This window comes from Microcaecilia unicolor, chromosome 4 (genome assembly GCF_901765095.1).
Source record: "Microcaecilia unicolor chromosome 4, aMicUni1.1, whole genome shotgun sequence".
Classification (NCBI taxonomy): Eukaryota; Metazoa; Chordata; class Amphibia; order Gymnophiona; family Siphonopidae; genus Microcaecilia; species Microcaecilia unicolor.
The window spans coordinates 8897989-8908725 of NC_044034.1; the positions used below are offsets into that span (position 1 = coordinate 8897989).

General features: G+C 42.9%; 1 protein-coding gene across 2 annotated transcripts in view; it reads left to right on the forward strand.

Moving 5' to 3' along the window:
• Positions 1-8755, forward strand: part of LOC115468277 (sphingomyelin phosphodiesterase-like) — a 71210-nt gene extending 62455 nt beyond the window's left edge. For both annotated transcript variants that reach the window (XM_030199867.1, XM_030199866.1), the window contains 2 exons: positions 1736-1881; positions 8355-8755. In XM_030199867.1, coding sequence (XP_030055727.1) covers positions 1736-1881; positions 8355-8749 — 541 coding nt within the window. In that variant the 3' untranslated portion in view covers positions 8750-8755. The remainder of the gene's footprint in view (positions 1-1735; positions 1882-8354) is intronic.
• The last annotated feature ends 1982 nt before the right edge of the window (positions 8756-10737 follow it).

Consider the following 10737-nt stretch of genomic DNA (forward strand, 5'->3'; position numbering starts at 1 on the left):
GCCAGAGTGTAGGGTCAATATATATACAGTAGTAAAAAAGCCCCATTTCTGATGCAAATGAAACGGGGGCTAGCAAGGTTTTCTCTGTGTGCCTGTGGGAGTGTGTGTGTCCCTGCCCCTCTCTCCCTTCCCCTGTGCTGTCTGTTCTCTCTGTCCCCTCCCCCCTTGGAGTCGAGTCCTCAGTGTTTAAGTTTCCTGCTGTGCTGTGTTTGTGTTACATAGTGAGGGCTTCTGCCCTCTCTCCCCTCCCCCCTCTGAGTCCTTCACTGTTACAGAGAGAGCGATTTGATTTCGTGCTTTGCTATGTTTTCCTTGACTGTTTGTGTTACAGAGAGAGCGAGGGCGGGGCAGACACTCATGGGGAAAACCGGATATCTCTCCCCCTTCACACTTCCGGCTGGAGGCTTCATTTAGAACATTGGTGGGTGCCTTTATATATAGAGATAATTTTTGTTCTCTCTCTCTCTCTCTCTGTATGTTTCTGCTCTTGCTTGAGTGATTGTATCTCTTTCCTGTTATTAAATGCAGCTCCTTATCTTTTTCTATTATATTTTTAGCTTTGTACACTGCATAGTTGCCAGAGCACAAGCAGCAATGCTTCTCAAGGTTCTTACCCTGCTTACCTTCTTCAATTACATGGAGCAGCAGTTCATGAAGCTGCTGGAGGCAGCACAGCCCCTTCCTCTTCTCAACACTGCTTCAGACTCATATGACAGTGATCTGCTGTGCTCTTCCAACCTCCTATCTATGCCAGTTGTCCTTCCTGGTTCTGGTGATCATCCCCACCTCCTGTCCATGAAGATTTGCACTCCTCATGGCAGCAATTGGCTGTACCATTCTCCAATTCTTCTCTGTATGAATTTGGGCTCCTTGAGGTTGCCATCTTCCAAGTTTGGCATGGCAAGATGGGATCAGGCAGCAACCTTAAGGTGGAGCTCCTCAGAAGTGAGGGTAGCCTGCTGCTTTGCTCAGGAGCTGTACATTGCTTTGTTGCCCTTTGATGGTCTGCTAGACTACAGGTGGAAAACACTTCTCCAGAGCATTCTTTAATGTCCATTGATGACTTTGAGATATTGCAATTACTCTTGTCATCTCTCCCCTCCAGATATATACATAACTAATTCCTTAATTATCATTCCATAGAGCTCCATTGTAAACGCATTATTAACATGACAACTACTTAGCTTATTAGCTACATTTATATTTGGGACGTGGAGAGAGGGGAGGGTGATATACTCTACAGGGCTAAGGGGAGGAGTGATAAACTCAATGGGGTGTGGAGGATGTCAGGGGCTGATACACTGTACAGGGGTTTATGGAGGAAGGGGTTGGTAATATACTTTAGAGGGGTTATAGAGAAAGAAGAAGAGAGATATACTGAACGGAGTGTGAAGGAAGAGGAGGGGTGAGGGGGGGAAGTGAGGGGGTGATACACTGTATAGGCTTTATGGAGGAAGGCAGAGGTGTAAAAACCATTATGGGATATGAAGAAAAGGGGGTATGGAGAACAGGGAGCCATGTGGAAGTTATAGAAGGGTGGAGAAAGGGATAACCTGAGCCAAACCTGAGACTGGAAAAGAGTGGCAGGAGAGGAGCTCTGGTTTTTTTTTTTTTTTTTTTTTTTTGGGGGGGGGGGGGGGGGGGGGTTAATCCTTTCTTTATCACATTGGCCTCGGCCTATTGTTCTACCTTTGGTCTTATTCACTTTTATATCTCTGTTTTTTGATGGTCCCAGGTACGAGAGCACCATCTCTGCCCAGTTCTTTGCACATACACACTTGGATGAGTTTGAGATGTTCTATGACGAAGAGACCCTGACTCGCCCTGTGTCTGTAGCCTTCCTGTCGCCAAGTGTGACCACTTACATCAACCTGAACCCTGGTGAGTTCACAGGGACCATCAGCCTTCATCCCAGAGGCAGTATCTGATAAACTTTGCTCATAAACTACATTTTGATTTTTTAATAATAAATCTGAACACATTCCTAAGTCTATTATTATCAAGCAATCTGAATGTAAGATCTCCTCAGCTGTGAAGATATTAGGCATTCAAGTCGATAGAACCATTTCGATGGACATACAACTTGCCACTTTCGTAAAAACATTTCTTCTTAATGAGAAATCTGCGCATTATCCGTAATTGTTTTGATACTGAACAATTTGGACATTTAATGTATGCTATATTGCTGTCTTACTTGGACTATTGCAACTGTCACAGGCAGCACAAAGGGGGCTTTGAGAAAACTCCAGACCGTGCAAAACCTGACGATAAGGTTAATTGTTGGCCTTTCTAAATATGATAGTATTTCCAACTATTACGTTAGACTTCACTGGCTTCCAGTCAGGGCCAGAATTCTTTATAAACTGGCCTGTTTCTTTTTTTAAATTCTTCCTAGTTACTTTCTCTATCATTTTCATTTTACACTTTAAGATCTAGACAATGTGACAATGCAAATGTTTTTACATTTCTGTCTGCTAAGGGTAAAAGGAGACTGTTAGCCTTTGAGAAAACCCTAGCTGTCCAGGCTGCCAGATTAAAGAAAGATCTTGCAGATACATTCTCTACTTCTCCTTTCTATCTTTTATTTAGAAAGAGAGTCAAAAATTTTCTTTTTAAAAAATATGTATCTTATGTTTTGACTGTTCGTGCTTATTTGCAATGTATCTCCCGGATATTTGTTCTGGCATTGTAATGTTTGCTCAGAACTGCAAGATGGTCATGAGATGTCCTGATGTTAATTTTAATTGGCTAAAAACTCTTCTGCAATTGCTTCAGATATTTTCGACAATAGAGGAATACTGGCTATAGGCCTGAAGTTTCCTGGTTAATCACAGTCTAAATTTACTTTTTTTCAGAACTGAAGACAAGATAATGTTGCCCAGTTCAGCAGGAAAATGACTATTTATTAGAAGTAGGTTTTGAAAAGAAGTAAGCCAATCAATTATTTGTGCTGGAGATTTGTCATTAAGAAATGTAGATAACCATCAAGCAGCAGGAGGAAGATGATTACTTCTAAGGAGAAAAAAAGAAGATGTTGATGCCCCTTTTACAAGTCATTGGTGAGGCCCCACCTGGAGTATTGTACAGTTTTGGAGGCCGTATCTTGCTAAAGGTGTAAGAAGACTTGAAGCGGTCCGAATAATATGGGGATTGTGCCAAAAGACATATGAGAAGAGACTGGAAGACCTGAATATGTATACCCTAGAGGAGATACAGAAGTTTAAATACTTGAAAGGTATTAATATAGAAACAAATATTTTCCAGAGAAGGGAAAGTGGTAAAGCTAGAGGACATGAATTGAGGTTGCAAGGTGGTAGACTTAGGAGTAATGTGAGAACATTCTTTTTCATGGAGAGGGTCATAGACGGTCGGTAGCCCAACTGTTTGGGGAGGCTAAAGGGGGCGGAGCTTACCTCCATACGCTCCGTGGCAGCGACGTCAATGAAGAAAAAGACTACAGGCTCGCCGCCAGCTTCTCTTCTCTCTGCACACAGTGTCCCGCCTTCTGCGGTGATGCATTTCCTGTTTCCGCGAGAGCGGGACACTGTGTGCAGAGAGAAGGGAGAAGCTGGCGGCGAGCCTGTAGTCTTTTTCTTCATTGACGTTGCTGCCACGGAAATAAAAGATGAAAATGCGCGGGGCGGGAGGGTGAGCTGCACCACAAGCGGAAGTCGATGATTGGGCTGGGGAGGCTTAGCCTCCCCAAGCCTCTTATACGGGGCGCCTGTGGAGAGGGTGGTTGATGCCTAGAACGACCTCCCGAAGGAGGTGGTGGAGAAAAAAAACTATGCTGGAATTCAAAATGGTGTGGGATGAACACAGAGGATCTCTAATTAGAAATTGAATGGTACAAAACCAAAACGTAAAGGGTTGCATATATGTTTGAATGTCAAGTGGTCCTTAGATGGCAACTTTGGCTGCATCAACTAGGGTCGGTGCTGGGCTGGCTCGTACGGTCTGAGTCCCGCATATAGCAGTCTGGAATGGGCTGTAGAGAGAATCGACAGAAACTCCAGTAATTCGTAAGGTGAGGACAGTGCCGGGTAGACTTATACGGTCTGTGTCCCACAAATGACAAGACAAATTCCGATAGGCTGGAGTTGGCTTTGACAGCAACTCCAGTAGTTGGAGCATAAGGACAGAGCCGGGTGGACTTCTACGGTCTATGTCCCAGAAACAACAAAAGAAAGACCATGATCAAGTATATACTATCACGTTCATTGTTGATTTAATCTTGAATTGATAATGAAGGTGACTGTTGGGCAGACCGGATGGACCATTCAAGTCACTTACTATGTTGCTATGTTAATTTTGGTGCTATCAACTTCTGAAAAAGATGACCAAAGTCTGTCTGCGGGACTGAACGACTTATCTGAAATATTTGTAATAGACAATTCAATAATTGTATCTAAATTAGGTGGTATTTGAGTTCTTGTCTTAGTTATATTTTGAGAAAAATAACTAGCAAGTGTGTCTGCACAAGGAGCGAATCCCAAATCACCAGTTAACGAAGATGATGTTAAAACTATTAAGTTACAAACTTTAGAGTCCACAGCGTTGAGAGTCAAATGATCTATGCTCATGCATTAATAGAAGATAGGATGTTACAAGACAAATTTGGGAGTTACACTGAATTCTGAGGCTTCTTCAGGGGGTGCCACAAGGTTCCTCATTTTCTGCATTGCTTTTCAATATTTATATTGCCTTTTTGGGTGTTTATTGCAGATTATATGCTGATGATATACAGGGGGGGGTTTCTATAAAAGAAAAGATATGAGACATTTGCGTTTCTCAGATTATGTCTGAATTCAATGAAATCTTGGTTGAAAGCTAATAAATTGAACCTAAATATGAGTAAAAAAAAACAGATATTGTTTTGTCAGGAAAGACCAATGTTCATTTCCCCCCGGTATTTACCTTTGATGGTTGTGATGGCGAGATGAAACACTTGGGAGACATCTTATAGTATTGCCGAATAAATTTCTTTGAGCTTTGCAGGTAGATTGATTGCAGGTGGCTAACGTTATAGTCATATTTCTCCTATCCTGAAACAATTACATTGGCTTCTCATTGCCTGGCGGAAATTTAAGGCACCTCATTAACTGTAATAGAGTTAAGCTGAATGAAGGCAAGGCGAGGCCAACCCTTCGATAGTTCTTCATGCAGAAAAAGCTGAGTAGTTTGCAGGGAGATACTGGGGGAAACGGCCTCTTCTCCATCTCTCAGCCAGGTACTGGTCAAACATAAAATGTAAGTTTGCAATCAATTAATGTGTCATGAATTGAAGAATATTTGGGCCTAATAGAATAACAGTTCAACAATGAGCCATGTAAGGTCGGGCTGGGTGAAATGGAGTTCTGGGTGACAAAGAAGATGTAATATAAGAAAGCTCACCCTATTTTTTAGGTAGGGCTGTGGCCTCAAAGTCAGAATGGTCATTTCATGATCTTGCTGCCACATGGTTTGCTTAATTAGAAAAAGTACAGAGAAGGGTGACAGCTGCCTACCTCTCTCTTTGAACCCTTCTTTGTTTTGGTAATTATGCATGTCTGCTGTTTGATATTGAGTAATGTTTTGTATTTGTGGTTGAACATGAATGTTTTTATGGAAACCACCTAGTTATAGGTGGTATAATAAGCTTTTCAAACAAATAAATTCCCCCCCCCCCCCATCTACCTCTGAGCCATCAGTGGCAGTGATTCCAGTAAGCAACCGGCGCCAGCCCTGCGGGCTTGCTTCTAACCGCATCCCACCCATGATGATGTCATTTCATTTTTCTTTACTGGTGGGGATGCGGTAGAAGGAAGCCTGCAGGGCTGGCGCAGGTTGCTTACTGGAATCGCTGCCGCTGATGGCTGAGAGGTAGACCAGAAGGGAGAGGGAGCAGATGCCAGGTGGGGAGGGGGGGGGGGGAGGAAGAGGAGCAAGATGCTGGGCAGGGGGGTGGGAGAGAGTGGGAGGGGGGAGAAAAATGATGATAGCAGGGGCACAGGGAAAGTTTAAAGACAAACTGTATGTATGTAAGGGGATGGGAAGGGCCCACAAGGGTTAACTCAGGGTCCACTCAAAACGGCAGGTCGCTCACTCCTGAGGGGATGGGATGACTTCCCTATAGGGAAAGGAAGGGAACGGAGAGGATGGGATTTGATATACCAACTTTCTGTGGTTATAATTAAAGTGGTTTACATATTATATTCAGGTATATTTTGTACCAGGGGCAATGGAGGGTTAAGTGACTTGCCCAGAGTCACAAGGAGCTGCAGTGGGAATTGAACTCAGTTCCCCAGGATCAATGTCCACTGCACTAACCACTAGGCTACTCCTCCACTAACAACATTCCCTCTAGAATCTCAAATAGCAGCAACAAAATCTCAAATAGGGAAATGGGACTTGATGCCTTTCTGTGGTTTTTGCAACTACATTCAAAGCAGTTTACATAGTATTTCCAGGTACTTATTTGTACTTGGGGCAATGGAGGTTAAGTGACTTACCCAGTGTCACAAGGAGCTACAGTGGGACTTGAACTGAGTTCACCATGTTCTGAGGTCACTGCAATAACCATTAGGCTACTCCTCCACTCAAGCTAAAGTGTCTAGGGCTCTTCAGCTTGGAGAAGAGATGGCTGAGGGGATATAGAGGTCTATAAAATACACAGTGGAATGGAATGGGAAGAAGAGAATCGTTTACTCTTTCCAAAAATACAAGGACTGGGGGGGGGGCACTTAATGAAGCTAAGTAGTAGTAAATTTAGGGCCTTGTTCACTAGATGCACAAGCGTTTTTAGCACGCACCTAAAATTAGTACGGCTAAACACTAGTGACACCTCTATATTCCTATGGGTGTCTTTAGTACTTAGCAAACGCTAAAATTGCTCGCACGCCCTTAGCACTGCTTAGTAAACAGGGCCCTTAAAATAAATCAGAGAAAATATTTCTTCATTCAATGTGTAAGCAAACTGTGGGATTCATTGCCAGAGAAGGTGGAAAAAGCAGTTAGCTTGGCAGGGTTTTAAAAAATGGTTTGGATAATTCCTAAAAGAAAAAGAACCATATGACATTATTAAGATGGACTTGGGAAAATTCCACTGCTTAGTTCTAGGATAAGGCAGCATAAAATCTGTTTTACTCTTTTGGGATTTGTACCAGGTACTTGTGACCTGGAATGGCCAATGTTGGATACAGGATACTGGACTTGATTGACTTTCGGTCTGTTCCAGTATGGCAATGTTTATGTTCTAAAGAAAAAGATATTCCGAATGAGCTATAGTACAGTCGCCCCAAGCAACTCACCAAGGAGCATCACCTGTTCCTTGGGCTTGCTTTTTCAGTGCGTGCCGCAGGCACAACATCACAGATACAATTTGGGACAACATAGGGCAGGCTGGACTGGAAGGAATAGAGAGAATGTGGTATAATTGGACTCTTAAGTAGGTGGGGGGGGGAGAGAGAATGTGATAAAGGTGCATCTGTGGGGATGAGCTAAGTTTGGGGATGAGGAGAGACTGGCCAGCACTTTCAGTGCTTCTCTGGCTTGAACCCTCCTGTGTCCACCACCTACAATTCTCTACATCAGTGGCTCCGTTCTGGGGGTAGTGTTGTCATTTCAACCAAATGCATCTCTCTAGTTGATATTCCAAAAGAAATAAAACATTCATCAATAGCCATAACTTTCACTATCAGTATATTTCCAACAGTTGTATGGATAATATCATACCTGACTGAATGGTCTGATGCTATTAATATAAGAAAGGTCTAGGCCTGAGGACAGGACAAGGGCAGATGAAAAATATTCAGCCACTAAACAGATCATTTATATGTGTAGTTTAGACCTACTGAATGGATAGCACCAACTCAGTGACTGCGTTATCTGTATATTCCATGCTGACAACAGTAAAAGCTGTAATTGAGCTTTATATTTTTGCGGTCATCGCATCCCTGAACATAGGGCTTACAATGTCATAGTTGGAGTGGAGGAGTAGCCTAATGGTTAGTGCAGTGGGCTTTGATTCTGGCAACCTGGGTTCAAGTCTCACTGCAGCTCATTGTGACCTTGGGCAAGTCACTTAACCCTCCATTGCCTCAGGTACCAAAAAAACTTAGATTGTGAACCATCTAGGGCTGGAGAAAGTACATCTAGTAGCCCTATAGAAATGATTAATAGTAGTTTAAGCATCTTTTAAGAATTTGATAGCTCATTTTCAGCAATACTCATAATAGGAATTTTGTATTTAATCCTTACCGATCCATTTAAGCTCCTGTACTGAATCTTTGGCAAGTCATCACATTCCTGTATACAAATATCTCACTTCCGTTTCCACAAGGTTCATACCTGTCTTTGAATTTCTGTCTCCCCAGGATACCGAGTTTTCCAGATTGATGGAAATTACCCAGGGAGCTCTCACATGGTGTTGGACCATGAGACTTTCATCCTGAATCTGACCAAGGCCAACGCCAACCCACAAGACCAGCCAGTCTGGGAGCGATTGTACAGGGCCCGAGAAGCCTTCAACATGGAGACTGCCTTCCCCGAAGCCTGGGACAATCTCATACAGAGATTCTTGGATGACGATGGCCTTTTCCAGAAGTTCTGGTATTTTTACCACAAAGGTCATGTACAAGGGTTTGTAGGGACGCCTGTAAAACCACCACTGCTATGTCACCTGCGTACTGGACGAACAGACGATCTGAGCCTCTGCCACGACCTAAAAGTACAGCCTGGACAATTTTGGAAACAGCCAAGATTCTGCTGAGGGTTCGGTTGGGGTGGGTGGGGGGGGGGGGGGTCCTAAAGCAGTAATTCCCAACTTTGGCCTGGAGAGTAATGGGCATTTTTGTTCTGTCTATAAAATTACCCTTTTAGTTCTCATTTCTTGTCTTTATATTTCAAAGGATTTGTATAATTTATTTCTTTTATTTTATTTATAAAACGTATGGCCCATTTTATCTAAAAAACAAAAAGTGAGCTTTACATACAAAATTAAAATCAATAAAAAGCAATGACAAGATCAGTTACAACAACAAACATATAGCATAACAATTCCAAACAAACTGCAAAAAATCTTATTTGGCTGCTACAAAATACATTGTCATTAATAATACTCATATGTTATAAACCGCTTTGACAAGTCTATGCAATGCCCTATTCTTCAACCTATATAGAGTATGTGATCTCTCTTAAATGATTCAAATGGTCATTGAAAGCTTGTTCATATACCTGTGCCTTTAACAACTTCCAAAATGTCACAGTGGGGCTTATTAAGGGTGTGATTCTACTGCTATCACATTCCACATTAATGGCCCCAGGTCTCTGCTAAACAGATAAGTCACACAGATGGTACATAAAAACATTGCCCTTCAGTGGAGGAGTAGCCTATTGGTTAGCGCAGCGGACTCTGATTCTGGGGAACTGGGTTCGATTCCCACTGCAGCTCCTTGTGACTCTGGGCAAGTCACTTAACCTTCCATTGCCCCTGGTACGAAATAAGTACCTGAATATATGTAAACCACTTTGAATGTAGTTGCAAAAACCTCAGAAAGGCAGTATATCAAGTCCAATTTCCCTTTCCCCCTTTCCCTTATGACATCACAATACCAGAAGTGAGCCAAGTATCGGGCAATCAAGCCATTGTGACATCACTGATGAGGTTGGCTCTTATTGGTGGAATGAGTGGAGGAGTAGCCTAGTGGTTAGTGCAGTGGACTTTGATCCTGGGGAACTGAGTTCAATTCCCACTGCAACTCCTTGTGACTCTGGGCAAGTCACTTAACCCTCCATTGCCCCTGGTACAAAATAAGTACCTGAATATATTATGTGATTGTAACCACAGAAATTCAGTATATCAAATCCCATCTCAATCGCTTTCCTTCAGACCTGGGGGGACAATAAATCCTCTGAAGACGAAACTACACACCTTCTTTCCTCCTCGAAACTACCTGTTCCTCTGATCCTATTCCCACCCATCTACTTAACACTATCTCTCCTACTGTCATCCCTTTCATCTTCAATCTTTCACTTTCCACTGCAACTGTTCCTGAATCCTTCAAACATGCCGTAGTCACACCACTCCTTAAAAAAACCTTCATTGGACCCTACCTGTCCTTCCAACTATTGCCTCATCTCCCTCCTTCCTTTCCTATCCAAGATACTTGAACGTGTTTTTTCACCGCCGTTGCCTTGACTTTCTTTCATCTCAAGCTATCTTGATCCACTTCAATCTGGCTTTCGCCCCCTTCATTCACCCGAAACAGCGCTTGCTAAAGTCTCCAATGACCTGTTCCTGGCCAGATCCAAAGAGCTCTATTCTATTCTCATCCTTCTCGATCTATCTGCTGCATTTTATTTTTTGTTACATTTGTACCCCGCGCTTTCCCACTCATGGCAGGCTCAATGCGACGTACATATTGTATACAGGTACTTATTTGTACCTGGGGCAATGGAGGGTTAAGTGACTTGCCCTTTTCTTTCTGAGCACACTACCAGAACTCTCATCCACACTCTTATCACCTCTCGCTTAGACTATTGCAACTTGCTTCTCACAGGTCTCCCACTTAGCCATCTCTCTCCTCTTCAATCTCTTCAAATTTCTGCTACACGATTAATATTCCGCCAGTGTCGTTATGCTCATATTAGCCCTCTCCTCAAGTCACTTCACTGGCTTCCTATCCGTTTCTGCATACAGTTCAAACTCCTCTTATTGACCTATAAGTGCATTCACTCTGCAGCTCCTCAGTACCTCTC